This window comes from Euprymna scolopes, chromosome 19 (genome assembly GCF_053919585.1).
Source record: "Euprymna scolopes isolate OS-2025 chromosome 19, ASM5391958v1, whole genome shotgun sequence".
Classification (NCBI taxonomy): Eukaryota; Metazoa; Mollusca; class Cephalopoda; order Sepiida; family Sepiolidae; genus Euprymna; species Euprymna scolopes.
In genome coordinates this window covers 127,478,789-127,498,893 of record NC_136500.1, presented here as the reverse complement: position 1 = coordinate 127,498,893, position 20,105 = coordinate 127,478,789, and the positions used below count along the sequence as shown (strand labels likewise).

The 20,105-nt window shown below is 32.0% G+C and overlaps 1 protein-coding gene across 1 annotated transcript in view; it reads right to left on the bottom strand.

Moving 5' to 3' along the window:
* Positions 1-20,105, bottom strand: part of LOC145239967 (integrator complex subunit 9-like) — a 137,057-nt gene that overhangs the window by 43,282 nt on the left and 73,670 nt on the right. The window contains exons 11-15 of the mRNA XM_080103554.1: positions 18,863-19,043; positions 16,015-16,075; positions 12,588-12,630; positions 5,825-5,953; positions 1,493-1,548 (exon numbers count right to left, since the gene is read on the bottom strand). Coding sequence (XP_079959680.1) covers positions 1,493-1,548; positions 5,825-5,953; positions 12,588-12,630; positions 16,015-16,075; positions 18,863-19,043 — 470 coding nt within the window. The remainder of the gene's footprint in view (positions 1-1,492; positions 1,549-5,824; positions 5,954-12,587; positions 12,631-16,014; positions 16,076-18,862; positions 19,044-20,105) is intronic.

Genomic DNA, 20,105 nt, shown 5'->3' with positions numbered 1-20,105 from the left:
TTTTGTTTGCTGCATTATCTTGCATAAAAATAATTGTTCTTCTGAACGTCAACCTTTGCTTTTTCAGCCATGGTTCAAAGTGCTCCTTCAGAAAAGTTATGTAAGCATTTGACGTCATTTTTATGCCTCCTGGAACTCTTCATGGGCCAACCAAAGTATCTCCAATAATCCCAGCCCAAACCATTATCTCACCACCACCTTGTTAGCGCCTTAAATGCTGATGACGATGTTATCCATCTAGGACCCATCCCTTGTTCCAGCCATCTGGGTAATCAAGAGTGACACGCACTTTATCCGTGAACAAAACTTTGGAAAAGTCTGCTTTCATGTCGTCCTCTGCCCATTTCAATCGGTTTAGTAATTTCAATCGGTTTAGTAATTTCAATCGGTTTAGTAATTTCAATCAGTTGTAATGTTGCTTTATCAGAGGCTTATCAGACTTTGCCACTTCTTTTTAAGGTGACATTGATTACTTTTTGAGACATGCTTCAATCCAGCCTGGACAAAGACTTCTCGACATGTCTGCCCAGGGTTCTTAACAACTTCACCTTTAATTTGGAGTAGAGAATGGTGTGAAACAACTCTAGATTTACCTTTATCAGCTCTCTTACGTACCTTTGTAGGGTTCTTGACAAAGTTCTTCACATAATTCCTTCATATAATTTTCAATATTTCGAAGGTAGTTTTACCTTTTGCTAGCTGTTCTGTAATCGTACTCTTTTCAGAACTACTCAAACCACCTTTACGACCCATTTTATTGACGAAACAAACTGCCTTGTTAATAATTTGACACACCTCAAATACCGTAGATTCAGCAATTACGATGGAAAGTTGTTTATATTGTGCGGAACAGTATGAAGATTTCACACTGTATGTGCAGCTCAGCATTGCCAACGTTTCCGAAGCTTTTGATACAAAACTACTGGTAAGTTTTTGAAACTGGTAAAAAAATGTTATCCCGTTAATAATTTGACACGCAGTGTATAGTATAATTTTTTTTTATTTATACAAACATTATTGGTTACATATGTGCAGACCTGTTTCAGCTGTGATTCTTTGGAAATCACACTTCCTCAGGCCTTCGGTACCAACTCTGGAGACATGAGGACGGTTTTGCATTATCGCTCATGTCAACTTGCAATCTTACTTAACAGAATGCTCAGACCACAAAGACGGAGGCCATATGTTGAAATGGATGATAGAAGACAAAGATAAGAGAAAAAAGAATAGAAGGTGATTACTAGGGCTATGACAACAGCATATTCTTTTCATTGTTTTGACTCTCGAGTATATATCCGACACAGACATAATTAACCGAGAACTACATCAATCTACATAAAAACATATAAGATATCAATGGATATATACCTGAGAATCAAAACAAGATAAAAAAAAATATGCTGTTTTCATAGACCTAGTGATTACGTATCATTTTCAAATCTACAAGGTGAAACAGGAGAAAGTTAAAAATGGTATGATCAGAATAACTTACTCTCAACGACAACGGCTGGTATGGAGCTAATGCTTCTAAATATGGGAAATCCGGTTCTGCCAAAGAAAATCAATTTGTCAAATTTTAGTTTTCAAGTTTTACAAATTAAGAATAAAAACGTTCAAAACAAAAGCTAATCTAAAAGCAAACAATTTAGACTCCTTCGACCTAGTAAACTCCTCAAATATTCTAGAACTTAACGAAACTAACCTATTCTAAATCTCCTCTAATCACTTTGATTATTTCCCACTCTGCCATAAGGACCCTAACAAACGTATTCATAAAATCCTGCTCTTAACTTGACCCTTATCCTTGAATGGCCTCCTGGCCTTGATAAGTGATGACTTGCTTGTAAAAGAAAATAAAAAACTAGAAAACACAGTCTAGAATCAGATAATTGTGCTTTAGATTAACCTTACAACACGGCATTAGTTAACTATATTTCGTCTGCTTTTCTAAAAAGGAGGGGACACATCACTGAAGCCCCAACTTTGCACCCCAGGTTTTGCTACAAGTAGTACGAAGCAATGGGTAGCCGCAAACAGGATCAGAACAAGACCCTGCAGGAAACAAGCACAAGTGGAGACAAATGGACTCCCCGATCTGTTCAACGTGCAAGGAAGCCACACACACACCTATACCCACACACACACACAAACACACACACACACCCACACACACACACACACACACACACACACACACACAAGACATAGCCCACCTCATCCTACATTGTCCAGTAATCCGACTGGAAGGAGGCTATGCAACAGTTCATCTATTGCGATACATTTATGAAAATGTATAATAAATTGTTTTACTGATTTTTAGCTGAGAGAAGACATATTTTCACTATTTTATTTACTTCGTTATTTTGTGCCAAATGGGTTCATTCGGGTCTGCTCGTTCACATGTATAGAGAAGAGAGAGGGGAGGTGAAGAACAGCTAGCGGATGAATCAGCTAACGAGGTGACCTAGGTCAACAACCCATTTTTCACCCCCTGCCAGCTGCTAAGTGAAAAAGAAAAAAAAGAGAGGGTAAGAAATGTATAGGAAAAGAAAGATAGAGAAAGAGAGAGGGGGGACTGAAAAAAAAAAAAGGTTGTCAGCAAGCAGTGGGAGCCTTGCGCTTCAGAATGACAGGCTGTAAGTCAGCAAAGAGCCAGGTTGGCGAAGCCAGCAAAAATACGATGCCAGTGTAGTAGCGGCCTTGGTAAAAATCTGTGTTGGAAAGCGATCAGACTTAGAATATTGACTGAAAAAAAAGTGAACCCAGCGAAGCAGAAGGATCAAAGGAACAGTGAAACATCACGTATAAATTAAGGATTACGACGAGTTTTAGGAACAAATACTTGGAGCAATTAACATGCACGCACCTGATGAAACATGAACAATTTACAGAAAAGAAAAAAAAAAAAAGGAGATAAAAGAAAGGATATACTTCAAAGGACATATATATATTGTATAAAATATATATTGCCACTTATCAAGGCCCATAGGCCACTCGAGGATGAGAGTTGAAAAATGCACAGTAGTCAAATTCGGGAAAGAGGATGGAACCGCTTTAACGGGAGGATGAGTTATTCAGCGAGGCAGTTGAGTTTTTTAACCAAAATTTCCATCTCTCTCGCCCTAGAACCTGCATCTAATTGAGCAGACAATTTCTTGTCTTTAATGTGAACATTGACTGTTGATGATATGTTTTTCTCTCGGTAGAATTTGTGTAAAAATCATTTCATATAGTTAGACGTACTTAATTTTCTCTTCTTGAATTGAATTTTTATTTTTATATGAGGAAAAGTTTCATTTTTCAACGATATTTGTCCTCATTATCTCTTCTGTGTTTTCGGTGTCCAGTATATTTTATTTTATTGTTGTCTTCAAGACAGTTACTCCATTCCCGTAACAACACATTATCTAGGAACCTGGGAAGATTTATTTATACATCTCGTTACGTCACCCATCTCTACCGTCCCCAGCAGGGCCGGGATACATCGTAACACTATTTGAAGACAATTCGTCAGATTGGCTAAAAACAATAACAGTAAATATAAAGGTCTAACTCCTACGATACTATCACTATTTTTCTAACCCAGGATTGAATCTGTTCAACTATGTCTCTGATAGTATTTGGGGACTTAATATCTACTACAGAAATTGGCTTGGTATCTCCAGCTATACAGACGCAGTTATTAACAGTGCGTATAGTTTCTCGATATCACATTCCCTTTCACACATGGTCTTTTTCCCAATTTGCTCCCCAGATAGTAAGGATCAGCAAACCTCTTTTCTAAACCAATTCTTGATTATACTACTCAAGGCTTGCGTAATGCCAACTCAAGACCAGTGATCACCTTATGATAATGGTTGATATCATTTTTAACTTTCAACCCAAACCGAAGAGTTGTTATTCAAAATGAAGAGATACTACAAACAGGCTGATTGTGAATCCATCAAACATCATTTTAAAGACATCCATGGAGTGACACTTTTTCTCTCCCTGCTAAACAGTGCATAAAAGAAGTAACTGAGCACTTGAGTGGCCTCTTGGCCTTGATAATGTGGTGATGCCTATGTAAAAAAAAAAAAAAATGTCCCCATGTGGAAATTCTATAGCAAGCCCTATTCTCCTTAATGGTTAATGTTGTCTAATGTTGATCTGAAATGGAACACGTACATCAAATCTGTTGCCAGGGATGCTGAGAAAATGGTGGGATCTTTCTACCGCTCCAGAAAATATCTCACTACTGATGCAATTCTCTATCTGTATAAAAACCAAGTACGTCCAAGGATGGAGTACTGCTGCCACATCTGGGCAGGAGCTGCTAAAAACAGCCTATCCTGCCTTGATAGAGTACAAAATAGACTTCGTGGTTTAGTGGGGGATGCCCTTTTCTCTTCCCTGCAACCTCTCTCCCACAGAAGAGGCGTTGCAAGCCTGTCTCTGTTTTATCGCTATTTCCATGGCAGGTGCTCGTCTGAGCTCCAATCCCTTGTCCCCCCTCGCCAATCTTTCACGAGAAACACCCATCTTGCTGAAACTACTGTCAATAATTTTCCTCACTCTTTATCTGTGCCTAAATCCAAACGTAGATTCCATGAGCAAAGCTTCTTTCTTAGAACTGCACGCCAGTGGAACTCTTTGCCGCTTGCCTGTTTCCCACCTGACTACAACTTGGACGTCTTCAAGTCCAACATAAACAAACTCCTGACAAACCGCCCCCTTAAGTAAGATACTCTATCAAAATCCCCAATACTAATGATTACTACAATACTATCTCATTGATTACTGTATACGCAATAACCCTTATCCCTGAGTGGCCTTCAAGCCTTGATAAGTGGTGACCCCCATGTAAAAAAAAAAAAAGGTATATAAACAGAAAGCATTCTGCTGGTTCAACTACAATAACTCAACTACAAATAGACAAAACCTTATAACATTAACAAGTCAAGCATGCATGGTCCCCCATGAGTGCACAGTGAACGAGGCATTAAAAAATGACTAAGTTCAGCATTTGCCCTTCCCCCTCCCCATTTAGCCCCAAAAGTTCTCAGGGGACGTCAAATCCTGGTGAACATGAACAAACGTGGCAGTTTTACGCCTTAACATATGTAAATTTGAGTTCTACATCATGCAAAAAAAGAAATGACTAAGTCCACCCCCACCCCCCAATCTAGCCCCAAAAGTCCTTAAGGCCTTAACATATTTAAATTTGAATTCAGCACCATGCAAAACTGCTAAATGGATATACACAGAAAATTTGGGACAAATATGGTAAAATAGTCCCAAAAATGAAATGTTTTTATTAGCCCTAAAAGAGCTTCTGATCACACCCAAGAGTTATCGCGAAATATAGACAAACAAAAATATATAGAAATCAGTTTCAACTTTTAAGAAATTTTTATAAAAATCCACGGCATCAATTTTTTTTAATAAGTACAAAAGTTATCCATTTTAACCTGAAAAGCACCCCTAGGGGGGTAATCGGAGTTTTCCCTGAAAATCCGTTCTGTTACTTTTTTACTCATATCATGTTTAATGTTTGTGCAAAATTTTTTTAAATTCCAAGCGTAGTTATTGAAAAACTGCAGAAATACAAACAGACAAAGGTGAATTTACAGGTCTACCCTCCTTTTGTCAAGGACCAAAAAATCATTATTAGAGCTTGATAGCAAAGAGTAGATATACTAGAACATGTATTGAATCGCAGAAATTAGTACGTTTTTTTTTTACTTAGCCTTGAGCCTTATAAACAGCTACACATCATACTGCCTTGCAATAAATCAGTATGAAAGATAAGAGAAAGGAAAAAAAAAATAATTTAGTAACCAACCTGTAAACATGATGGCATTCGCAGAAGATTTCCCCCAGAGTTGCAAGAAATGTACAACATCTCCCATTCGCAATGACGGGTGACCAGCAAACACAATACATGGAGTTTTAAAGCCATTACTCAGCCCACCTATAAAAAACAAGATAGAAATTCTTATCAGTCTACCTACAAAAAACAAACTAGAGGATGGAACGATAAATTTGTCGCCCTAAAGAAAACAACACTACAGCTTTATTTTAAAACTTTTAAAAAATCAATTCAGGTAATTGATTATATAGTAGAGCTGACATCTATTCAATGTAGCCACCTTCAGCCTCAATCACTGCCTCGCTATCGGTCTGGAACTACCGGCATGCCTTTTCCACAAGCGCCAGCAGGAGTCAGCGAATACTCAGTGGCAATCAGGCTGTCTTTGGTGTTGTGGGAGGTCATGTTGGTGATGTTCTCGACGTATGACCAAACAAAGTAGTCCAGCGGGTTCAGGTCGGCGGAGGAGGGTACAAAGTTGTAGCAAACTTTCTGAAGCCAAGCCTGAGTCTCCTGGGTCTCTTTGGACTCGTGGCCTAGTGCCAAGTCCTGCTACCACATCCAGGATCAGCCAGCGGGAGCTTGATTGCACCAGGGGATCACAACGGTCTTCAGCAGATCCAGGTACACTTTAGTGTTGACTTTTAAGCCGACTTTGAAGAAGTGAGGTGGCATGATATGAAACCATACCAAAGACCATAACCATGGCCAGAAAATTTGTTTTCATAACCCTGGGAATGTCCCTAAAGCATTGAACCATATTAGATTTGCATTTTGAGGGCGCTGGCAATGGTCCTGTTGTCATAACTTTGATCGGTAGAGAGCATGAGTTGTACAGCAGCAAATTTCCAATCTCTTTTGACGTATATACAATTGATAAAAAACATTATTTTTGCACCAACCGAATATATTTGTGTACAAAACTTTGGAAACTGGAAACTTACCATTGAATTAAATGTTACTGTGATTCTTGCAACGTTAAAATAACTGATCAGTAGGTCACCTACATTTTCGTTTTCAGGGTTTTGAATGAATCGATCAAGAGACAAATATGTAAAAGTAACAGGACTGAGCATTTGTGACTCAACACATGTGATTTGGGCAAAGTAGACAAACGGAAAAATGGGCGAGATGTTATTTTTATGTTTTGTTAAGAGCTCTTTTACTGTTTGACAATTCGTAAAGAGCATATGGTATTACGAGATGGCTATCAACATTAAAATTTCAAATGGGATGTGTTGCAATGAATGATAATCCAATTCAAATGAAAATCATTACACAATCATAGCAGATGAGTGGTTGAAAGCCAAAACAGAAAGCTGGGGTGATTGAGAATTTCATCCTACAAAGATTTTAGGGGGACTAAAAAAAAAAAAAAAAACATAAACTGTAGTATCTGTTTTAATAAAAAAAAAACAATAAAATAAAAAAATAAAATAAAATAAAATAAAATAAAATAAAATAAAATAAATAAAATAAAATAAAAATAAAATAAAAATAAAATAAAAATAAAATAAAAATAAAATAAATAAAATAAAATAAAATAAAAATAAAATAAAATAAAATAAAATAAAAATAAAATAAAAATAAAATAATATAAAAATAAAATAAAATAAAATAAAATAAAAATAAAATAAAAATAAAATAAATAAAAATAAAATAAAATAAATAAAATAAATAAAATAAAATAAAATAAAAATAAAATAAAATAAAATAAATAAAATAAAAATAAAATAAAAATAAATAAAATAAAATAAAAATAAAATAAAATATAAAATCAATACACAATCATATCAGATGAGTGGGTGAAAGCCAAAATAAAACGCTGAGAATTTCATCCTACAAAGATTTTAGGGGCACTAAAAAAAAAAAAAAAAAACACAAAGTGTAGTATAGTATCTGTTTTAATGTTGCACTTCATCTGTTCTATCTTCAATCAGTGAATGAGAAACCGTTCTGGACTAAAGCAATTTAAAATTTTGCCTCCGACCTAGGGTGTCCCTTTTAAATCCCATTTTTCAACCCTTGTGTCACATCATCCTGCCATGATCCAGATGAAACATTTGTGGGTGCTGTTTTACAATTTGTCATTGTGCTGAGGGAGACAACTCTCTTTTACTAAGAGATTTTTTTCAATTTTCGTCTCATAATTTAGGACGCTCAAACAAACGATACTTTTTATCAAATCAAAACCTTCAAAAAAGAAAGCTGCGACAAATGTTTTTTTAACGTATCAAATGTAGTCTGTATGCAACTATTAAGAGAATCGTTTCTGTTTTCATGTCATAATTTACGACACTTAAACCAATGGACTAACAATATTTTCATTAAATGAAAACATTTAAAAAAAGCTGCAACAACTTTTGTCTACATTTTTTACAACTATTTTTTTTTAATTAAAAAGTAAATCTTATGGTAAGGTTTTTTAACATCACGAAAATGCGACGATAGAAAATTGTTTTTTTTTTTTTTTTCAAACAAAACTTTTTAATAAAACAAGGATGAAAATATAAAAAAAGACTATGGCGGCTTTTTTTTTTTTTTTAATTAAAAAGTAAATGTTATGGTAAGGTTTTTTAACATCACGAAAATGCGACGATAGAAAATTGTTTTTTTTTTTTTTTAATTAAAAAGTAAATCTTATGGTAAGGTTTTTTAACATCACGAAAATGCGGCGATAGAAAATTGTTTTTTTTTTTTTTTTCAAACAAAACTTTTTAATAAAACAAGGACGAAAATATAAAAAAAGACTATGGCGGCTTTTTTTTTTTTTTTTTACTTAAAAAATTAATGTTATGGTAAGGTTTTTTAACATCACGTAAATGCGACGATAGGAAATTATGTTTTTTTTTTCAAACAAAACTTTTTAATAAAACAAGGACGAAAATATAAAAAATGGCTACGACAGCTTTCTTTCTTTCTTTTTTTTTACTTAAAAAGTAAATGTTATGATAAGGTTTTTTAACATCACGAAAATGCGACGATAGGAAATTATATTTTTTTTTCAAACAAAACTTTTTAATAAAACAAGGATGAAAATTTAAAAAAATATAAAAAATGGCTACGACGGCTTTCTTTTTTTTTTTTTTTTTACTTAAAAAAAGTAAATGTTATGATAAGGTTTAACATCACGAAAATGCGACAATAGGAAATTATGTTTTTTTTCAAACAAAACCTTTTAATAAAACAAGGATGAAATTATAAAAAATAGCTACGACGGCTTTTTTTTTTTTTTTTACTGAACAAAGCTTATAATATTAATAACATCAATATCTAGTTTTTAACATAAATATTAAATCAGTTTTTTTTAATAAAATTATAATTCCTCTACAAGAACCATCGCATTTTCATTTTTTTTAATGTTAAAAACTAAATGTTGGTGTTATTAATATTATACGCTTTGTTACAATAAAAAAAAAGTCATCGCAGCTTTAAAAGTTTTAACCTTGTTTTATTAAAGAATTTCATTCTTCATATATTTTTTAAGGGTGAAGTTTAATTTTTTAAGGTTAAAGATTAATTTTTTAAGGTTAAAGATTAATTTTTTTTAAGGTCAAAGATTATTTTTTTTTAAGGTCAAAGATCATTTTTTTAAGGTCAAAGATCATTTTTTTAAGGTTAAAGATTATTTTTTTAAGGTCAAAGATTATTTTTTTAAGGTCAAAGATTATTTTTTTAAGGTCAAAGATTATTTTTTTAAGGTTAAAGATTATTTTTTTAAGGTTAAAGATTATTTTTTTAAGGTTAAAGATTATGTTTTAAGGTTAAAGATTATTTTTTTAAGGTTAAAGATTATTTTTTTAAGGTTAAAGATTATGTTTTAAGGTTAAAGATTATTTTTTTAAGGTTAAAGATTATTTTTTTAAGGTTAAAGATTATGTTTTAAGGTTAAAGATTATTTTTTTAAGGTCAAAGATTATTTTTTTAAGGTCAAAGATTATTTTTTTAAGGTCAAAGATTATTTTTTTAAGGTTAAAGATTATTTTTTTAAGGTTAAAGATTATTTTTTTAAGGTTAAAGATTATTTTTTTAAGGTTAAAGATTATGTTTTAAGGTTAAAGATTATTTTTTTAAGGTTAAAGATTATTTTTTTAAGGTTAAAGATTATGTTTTAAGGTTAAAGATTATTTTTTTAAGGTCAAAGATTATTTTTTTAAGGTCAAAGATTATTTTTTTAAGGTTAAAGATTATTTTTTTAAGGTTAAAGATTATTTTTTTAAGGTTAAAGATTATTTTTTTAAGGTTAAAGATTATTTTTTTAAGGTTAAAGATTATTTTTTTAAGGTTAAAGATTATGTTTTAAGGTTAAAGATTATTTTTTTAAGGTTAAAGATTATTTTTTTAAGGTTAAAGATTATTTTTTTAAGGTTAAAGATTATTTTTTTAAGGTTAAAGATTATGTTTTAAGGTTAAAGATTATTTTTTTAAGGTTAAAGATTATTTTTTTAAGGTTAAAGATTATGTTTTAAGGTTAAAGATTATTTTTTTAAGGTCAAAGATTATTTTTTTAAGGTCAAAGATTATTTTTTTAAGGTTAAAGATTATTTTTTTAAGGTTAAAGATTATTTTTTTAAGGTTAAAGATTATTTTTTTAAGGTTAAAGATTATTTTTTTAAGGTTAAAGATTATGTTTTAAGGTTAAAGATTATTTTTTTAAGGTTAAAGATTATTTTTTTAAGGTTAAAGATTATGTTTTAAGGTTAAAGATTATGTTTTAAGGTTAAAGATTATTTTTTTAAGGTCAAAGATTATTTTTTTAAGGTCAAAGATTATTTTTTTAAGGTTAAAGATTATTTTTTTAAGGTTAAAGATTATTTTTTTAAGGTTAAAGATTATTTTTTTAAGGTTAAAGATTATTTTTTTAAGGTTAAAGATTATTTTTTTAAGGTTAAAGATTATGTTTTAAGGTTAAAGATTATTTTTTTAAGGTTAAAGATTATTTTTTTAAGGTTAAAGATTATGTTTTAAGGTTAAAGATTATTTTTTTAAGGTCAAAGATTATTTTTTTAAGGTCAAAGATTATTTTTTTAAGGTTAAAGATTATTTTTTTAAGGTTAAAGATTATTTTTTTAAGGTTAAAGATTATTTTTTTAAGGTTAAAGATTATTTTTTTAAGGTTAAAGATTATTTTTTTAAGGTTAAAGATTATGTTTTAAGGTTAAAGATTATTTTTTTAAGGTTAAAGATTATTTTTTTAAGGTTAAAGATTATGTTTTAAGGTTAAAGATTATTTTTTTAAGGTCAAAGATTATTTTTTTAAGGTCAAAGATTATTTTTTTAAGGTTAAAGATTATTTTTTTAAGGTTAAAGATTATTTTTTTAAGGTTAAAGATTATGTTTTAAGGTTAAAGATTATGTTTTAAGGTTAAAGATTCTTTTTTTAAGGTTAAAGAATCTTTAACCTTAAAAAAATAATCTTTAACCTTAAAAAATTAATATTTTTTTAAGGTTAAAGATTAATTTTTTAAGGTTAAAGATTATTTTTTTAAGGTTAAATATTAATTTTTTAAGGTTAAAGATTATTTTTGTAGGGTTAAAGATTATTTTTGTAGGGTTAAAGATTAATTTTTTAAGGTTAAAGATTAATTTTTTAAGGTTAAAGATTAATTTTTTAAAGTTAAAGATTATTTTTTTAAGGTTAAAGATTATTTTTTTAAGGTTAAAGATTATTTTTTTAAGGTTAAAGATTATGTTTTAAGGTTAAAGATTATGTTTTAAGGTTAAAGATTCTTTTTTTAAGGTTAAAGAATCTTTAACCTTAAAAAAATAATCTTTAACCTTAAAAAATTAATATTTTTTTAAGGTTAAAGATTAATTTTTTAAGGTTAAAGATTATTTTTTTAAGGTTAAATATTAATTTTTTAAGGTTAAAGATTATTTTTGTAGGGTTAAAGATTATTTTTGTAGGGTTAAAGATTAATTTTTTAAGGTTAAAGATTAATTTTTTAAGGTTAAAGATTAATTTTTTAAAGTTAAAGATTATTTTTTTTAAATTCAAGATTATTTTTTTAAAGATTATTTTTTTTAAGGTTAAAGATTATTTTTTAAGGTTAAAGATTATTTTTTAAGGTTAAAGATTATTTTTTTAAGGTTAAAGATTAATTTTTTAAGGTTAAAGATTAATTTTTTAAAGTTAAAGATTATTTTTTTTAAATTCAAGATTATTTTTTTAAAGATTATTTTTTTTAAGGTTAAAGATTATTTTTTAAGGTTAAAGATTATTTTTTAAGGTTAAAGATTAATTTTTTAAGGTTAAAGATTAATTTTTTAAGGTTAAAGATTAATTTTTTAAGGTTAAAGATTAATTTTTTAAAGTTAAAGATTATTTTTTTAAGGTTAAAGATTATTTTTTTAAGGTTAAAGATTATTTTTTTTAATGTTAAAGATTATTTTTTTAAAAACCTTACTTTTTACTTTACTTTTTAATTAAAAAAAAAAAGTAGTCATAAAAAAAATGTAGAAAAAAGTTTATGCAGCATTCTTATCGCAAAATTACACTTTTCAGTTTCAAATGCAAACAACTTCCACAGCCAAGGGTTGACAACGAGTGAAAAATGGTGGGCAGAAAATGAGAGAGTTAAATGGCCATCAATAAGAGAAGGCTTGTACTAAAGTGCAGAAGTTTAAATGCAATTCGAATAGACATCTCGCTACTGAGCTGATCCAAAATAGTAGCCTCTTACCTTGTTTGAGATGAATAAGATTTTAAAAAGAAAGCCGGTTAAAAATTACTTACTGTGTATATTGCTGTAATTCTGCAGTCTGCCTGAATTTAACAGCTGAAATTATAACCAAGATAAACATTCAGTGAATTTTAAAGAAAATATACACATACACATTAAATTGTAACATATCTTGTCAGACAAATACCACTCCTTCATTAAGAAAGGCAATCTTAATATAGGCCTAATGTTGCCTGCGTGCAGATCAGTAACTGTCAGACATAGACGCATTGCAACTTTTCCATCACCAGTATCTGTATTGAGATTGCTATTAAGCTTAATACAACAGCTAAATCCCTCTTTTAAAAGCAGCAAGCAAAAGCAAGATAGTCAGTAATAAGTTGAAACTAAAGACCAATACAATGTGAGGAGTGTTTTCTTTTTTTAGGTTCGCCACATATCGAAAAATCCAACAAAAACAATTACTTTGTATTGCCCAAATAATTAACTATCTCCAATTGATAGACAGATCCTGGATATGACCTTAAACTATATCCGATGGTGAGGCCCCAGCTTGTGGGCTTTGGGGAGTGTGGAGCCACCCTTTAATTGCCATTGCTCCTAGGTCCACTCTAACCCGGATTGGCAGTACCTTTTAGGATCCCAACTATGGGTTAAATAGAAACCGACTTGAAAAAAACAAATATATTCTATTAAAAAAATTTTCTTCAAAATCACTGGATTCGGCAATAAATAACTTGAAAAGGGTTGATATGCCATAAAACAAAAACAACCAACCAACCAATTGATTGACAAGATGATTCGATCATTATATCTAATCAAATTCAATTTGTCAAATTGTTTTAGGAGAAAACACAATTTTTCAGCTAAGGTTATACATACACATTAGTTGGACAAAAAGGAAACAATTTAAAATTTCAAACTTAATTTATTCTAATAACAATAATAATTCTAATAATAATAATAATAATAATTCTAATAATAATATGGGGCAGGACAGCTTTTGGCAGTAATTGCAGCTTGAATACTCTTAAGTATTGACATTTATAAAGTTTGAAATGTTTCCAAAGGAATTTTTGTCCATTCCTCAGCTAAAACAGTTTTTAAGTCTTGTAAAATGCACAATACTATTGAAATATGCAGATGATAGGGGTCAAATAAGATCTTCAACTTCACTAGAATGTCCATTATGCACCCTGAAAGATTGTGTTTCTCTCTCGGAAAAAAAAGTTCTCCAAATACAGGATGAATCTGATCAGATAAAATACTTAAACGGTCTTCTTTTTTTTTTTAACATGGAAGTCACCACTTATCAAGGCCCGGAAGCCACTCGGGGATAAGGGTTATTGCATGTACAGTAATCAATGGGATAGTATCGTAGTAATCACTAGTATTGGAGATTTGATAAAGTGTCTTACTTAAGGAGGCGGTTCATCAGAAATTTGTTTATGTTCGACTTGAAGACATCCAAGTTGTAGTCAGGTGGGAAACAGGCAGACGGAAGAGAGTTCCACTGGCGTGCACTTTTAAGAAAGAAGCTTTGTTCATGGAATTTACATTTTGATTAGACACAGTTAAAGAGTGGGGAAAATTTTTGACAGTGGTTTCAGCTAGACGGGTGTTTATCGTGAAAGATTGACGAGAGGGGACCAGGGATTGGAACTCAGATGAGCAATTGCCATGGAAGTAACGATAAAACAAAGACAGACTCGCAACGTCTCTTTTGTGGGAGAGAGATTGCAGGGAAGAGAAAAGGGTATCCCCCACTAAGCCACAAAGTCTATTTTGTACTCTGTCAATGCAGGATAGGCAGTCTTGTCCATTAATTAGTGTTGGGACGATTAATTGGAATCAGAAAAAAATCAGAACTTTTTTAGGTATCGGAATCAATATTGGAAAAAAAATGTACCTATTTTCTAGTGCCAAAAACAATTCTTTTAATTTTTTTTTTTTTATTTAAAACTTAATTTTCCACTGCTGATACTACTGATAATATAATAAATATTGATGTTTAAACTACCAGTAAAAATAATATCTTTAGATCACTCTTACAAATGTATTTTTTTACACTTGCAAAAATATATGCATATATATTACTTGGGTTTTTACAATAATTCGAAAATAACAAAAAATATACGGCAATAATTCTAGAGCAAATTATTTAAAGGTTTTAAAATAATTGCTATCAGAATCGGTAATTGTATCGGAATTTGGAAAAATATTGGAATTGTCCATCACTACTATTAATTCTAACATAGAGGTAAAGCAATAGCACACTCCCCTCCTCCAGATCATCACAGATCCTTCTCGACATACAAGATATTATATTTGGCCAGTAATCTATATATCTATAAAAGTGAAAGTGCCTGTCTGTCTGTCTGTCTGTCTGTGTACATTTCCCAACACAATAACTCTGACAATTTTCAGTCTACAAACTCGAAATTTGAAATACAGGGTACTGAGATTTGGGAAAATCTTTGTAATCCATTTTCGGCCAGAAATTTGGCTATTAAGGGGTCAAAGTTCAACGATTTGACCTTTGAAAACTCTACCAAACTCCTCCGACAATTTTGGGTCTAAACACTTAAAATTTTAGATATAGGTTCATTGGACATGGATCTAACTTAATAACTTGATTTGAGCCCAAAACAATAAATGTTAAGGGGTCATAATAGGGATTGAAGTTTAAAAAAAAATTGACTTCTGTAGTCTCTACCAAATTACTCAGACAATTTCTGGTCTAAACATTTGAAATTTTACATAATAATTTTACAAGCTTTTTAATTGGTTTGGGTCGAAAATTTCAGCTACAAATATATAAATGTATGTTTGCATGTCTGCCTAAAACTTTCGACAGAGGCGACGGATTTTCACAAGATCAGTATCGTTTTGAAGCTCGACCCTTCAGACGACAAATACCGAAAAATTGGTTAAAAACATTAATTTCTTCACTCTCAACTGGGCACTTTTCTACAGGGAGGAGGTCGCTTTTTTTGCCAATATTTTCCAAAGTCATCCCCTCTTTTCGATTGTCTAGCCTTAATTTAAACCTACGTCACTTCTGGTTTGGCGGTGGTCATAACAGCAAAGATATCACGTTTGTTTCACGTTCTTTTTCTCCTTTGTGGTACGGGTTCAAGCCTGCCTTCCTACTACCACTTTTTTTTTTTTTGCTCAACACACACCTCCAAACACCCGGGCAACGCCGGGCACCCATGCTAGTTAAAAATAAAGTAACAAATAACTTGTTTGAAAAAACTACATTCTTCCATGATTCGGATGAATCAATTCTGCAGGTTTTTACTCCACTCTTAGTGCTTTGCAACGTTTGTTTTTAAAAAGTCATTTTTGCAGCCCTCCTGTGTAGAAAACTGAGGAATTCCATTTACTCTTGTATGGCAACCCTCTAGAATCTCAGAAGGAGAATAACAGGTACTACACTTTCATTCAAACTGAAATATTGAGAGAAATTATGCTTACCTCTGCATGTGGGAATGGTGGTTCTGGCAGGTAGACTTTATTTTGTTTGATAGTTGATAACCTGAAATTTTAAAAGAAATAAAAACTTGAAGTACCACTTTTTTTTTTTAATAACTGATAATTATGTAATTTCAATAATTTTAATCTGCTGTATAGGATATTCTTATTTAGAGATGGCAAACTTTATACTGACAGCTATTTTCTTTAACTGCAGATTTAGCAACTATTTATTATTTGGAGTTCAGCTTGGTTTGGCAATTCATCATGAAGCAACTGATGTCCGAGCTACATTTGCAAACTGCAAATGATACGCTCAATTTATAAAGAGAAACATTTGATGAATGAATAATTTTACAAAATGAACTGGCCACCTTGTTCATGCGATTTAACCCCATTTCATTGAAGATATGTAAAGTCCCATGGCTATGCTGATAAACCAGACATAATAGACCACTTGGAAGACAATATTAGAGGGCTGTAATACAGCCTAATTTAATGCATAGAGCTTGTGAAATTGGACCTTTAGATTACGCCCTATACGTGCGGACTACAAAGTCATAAAATGCCCAAAATGGTATTTAAATTAGAAATGACAAAAATTAATTTTTAGAATAAACCTCATGTTGTATAAATAAAAATATTGGTACTTGTACAGTTTAATCAATACATTAAAAAAAGAAAATATCGAAAAAAGGTTATATTGTACGTATCCGTTATGGAATGAAGTTCTTCGGAAAAAAAATTTCACTTAATTTAATCAAGTAGTTTTTTTTTTTTTTACAGCGAAAAAACAATTTGTTATGATACCGAGCAAAAGGTTCGATTTTTAGGAAGAAAAGCTCGTATTAAAGATGGGGAGGGAGTGTCGGCGTTTTAAACTGAGTTATCTCCCCATAGCTTGTTCAAAAAATTTAAAGATGGCTACCTTCAATGCACTGTCATAAAAACATGTTTTTCTGCTGTAAAAAAAAACTACTCAATCAAATTAAGTGAAATTTTTTTCAGAGTTCTTCAGTCCAAAACAAATACATACAATATAACCTATTTTCGATATTTTCATTTTTTTAATGTCTTCATTAAATTGTAAAAGTACCCAAAATATTTTTCTGTGATTTATTTTAAAGTTTGCCACCTCTTAAAAAGACACCAGATATAAAAGAAAGTTGTTTACTTGACTAAAACTCAAAAACTACTAAAAACCCCTTTGTAAACTTTATATATTCTGGTTTAATATAACTCCAAGCTGGTTATAGTAAAAAAAAAAAAAAAAAAAATACACAATACAGGATACAATTTTTTTAGATTACAATGTGAAATACAATGTTTTTCCGGCCCCTGGTTACGATATTTGCTCCTCCTTACAGTGTTATTTATAACGTTTTTTGATTATATACATACTGTACTGTATTTTGTTATCAATTTTTAATATGTACTGCATAAAATTTTGTTTAGGCCACACCATACAGTGATTTCACCTGACGCTCCCAACCCCGGAACGGATTAATGCCATATCCCGGGGTTCTACTGTTTTCAATCATTTGGGATTTTCGGATACAAAATTTATGCGTGAAAGGGAAGAGGGTAGAAAAAATTATCTTCTTTTACTAGTTGTTTGAAAACAACACTGAAACTAGGTCAGTCACTAATTATTTTTTCTTTTTTTTTTATTATTGAAATAATTACGTAAATTAGAGAGAGAGAGAGAGTGTCAGTCAGAGGGAGAGGTGTGTTCAATAGATATGATGGAGAGAGAGGAGGTGGGCCTAAAAGAAAGATGTTACACACTAAACTACTTTGAATTAATGTTTCGATAATTTTTGCTCGTGGATTCTCATCACTCATGATTTTGCTTGTTCATCTCGTATTCGTTCACCGACTTAGCTGGTTTGTTGGTTGGTTGTTTTTGTTTTACGGCATATCAACCCTCTTTGGGTTATTTAATGCCGAATCCAAAGATTTTGAAGAAAAATTTTTTAATAGAATTTGTTGTTTTCAAGTCCGTTTCTATTTAACCCATAGTTGGAACCCTAACAGGTACTACCACTACGGGTCAGAGTGGACCTGGGAGCAATGGTAATTAAAGGGTGGCTCCACACTCCCCAAAGCCCGCAAGCTGGGGCCTCACCACTGGATATAGTTTAAGGTCATATCCAGGACCCCCATTGAGGGACTTTTACCCTCTGCAGGGGGGCAGTCAGTGTATTCTAATGCCCCACCGACAGGGCCCTGACTTAGCTGGATTTAGACCTTAGAATTCACCCTCGTCCGTTTGTCCATTCGTTCCCAAAATTCTCAATAACTACTTATTAGATTTTTCTGAAATTTTGCATGAAGTTATAACTACCCAAGGGAGGAAATGTAGCATTCTCAGATCTTTGATAAAAATTCTGGTTGTATCCCCAAGGGATCAAAATGGCCAAAAATAGCACTTTTCAGGACATAGAATCTTTTCCGACGATTAGATTTCACTGAAAATTAACCCAAAAACAAGATCACATGCATATACATCTGGAAATGTAATATTTGATCCTGGGAAAATTCTAGTTGTGTCCCCCAGGAAGTCAAAAGGGGTCAAAATGGCCTAAAATAGCACTTTCTGGGCCATAGAATCTATTCCGAATATTAGATTTTGCTGAAACTTACCCAAAAGCAAGACAACATAGTTATACATCGAGAAACGTAATATTTGAAAATTTTTAGGCTTGAGCCCCAGGGTGTTTTAGGTGTGTAAAGCACACCTTTTGGAGTTAATTTTTATTTTTCTCCTGCATCAGTCGGGGAACCATATAGTTTTTTGGTAGTTATTATTAAAATAAGATTATACGTAAAACTTGTGCAAAATACTTACCACTCTGAAAAAATGTTAGCATAAGCGAGTGCACTGTCAGAAACAGGTGAGAGGAAATACATTGGCACTTGGGGTATCAAACAATTATCCAGATGAATAGACATACATTCAAAGAGATCGTAGGTAATTCCAGACGGGTAACACGGCACAAGAACATTGCCACCATTTCGAATTGTAGAAGCTGAAAAAACAATTTCAAAAACTAAGACAGCAGGAAATTGTCAAAAATATGTTTTTTTCCTGTCTATGTGAAACGACTATCAATAATTTCCCCCACTCTTTATCTGTTCCTAAACCTTAACATAGATTCCATGAACAAAGTTTCTTTCTTAGAACTGCTCACCCGTGGAACTCTCTACGGTTTTCCTGCTTTCTAATTTTTTTTTTAAATTTTTTTATTACATTTTAACCCCAAACAAGGCACATTGCCACTGTGGTGTAGGAGGCTACTATCCGGGGCAGCAACTACTGGGGCACTATGTTGGGATTTGGGCAGCAAGATGTCGGTTCACGTTACATTTGAACTTCTGCATATCAGTACAGTTGGGGAAGCAGGGACCTGGAATGGAATTCCAGAGTCTAGCGGTTCTGTGGAAGAAACTACTGGAGTAGAAAGATCTTTTACATCTAGGGATCTCTACTGTGTGGGGGTGGGATTTAGCTGCCTGTCGGATTTGTCGAGGGTGTCTACGTTGTGGGGGCACAAGTGTCTGCAGTTCGTCAGAGCATTCACCATTAAAATACTTGTAGAACAGGCTGAGGGATGCAACGTTTCGTCGATGGGACAGAGGCTGAAGCTTAGATGACAGTTCAGGACCTATCAGATTGGCGATTCTCTTTTGAACCTTGTCTAGGAGCGAGAGACTAGTAGCAGATGCACCAGCCCAAATGTGACAGCAATACTCCATACATGGGCAAATGGTAGCCTTATAGAGGTACAGGATATTTTCAGGTGTCAGTAGTTTTCTAGCATGGTAGAGAGAGCCTACCTTCTTCGCAGCAGCCCTGGCAATGTTTTCAACTGTTTTAACTGACTACAATATATCTTCAAGTCCAATGTGATAAAGTTCTTGATGAGCCATCCCCTTAACTAATCCAATTTACCAAATTTCCACTACAATCGATTACTACATGTTCCCTTTGACCACCATACACTCATTAACCCTCATCCTCGAATGGCCTCCAGGCTTTGATAATTGGTGATTTCTTTATGAAAATTAAAAAAAAATTTTTTTAAATAACT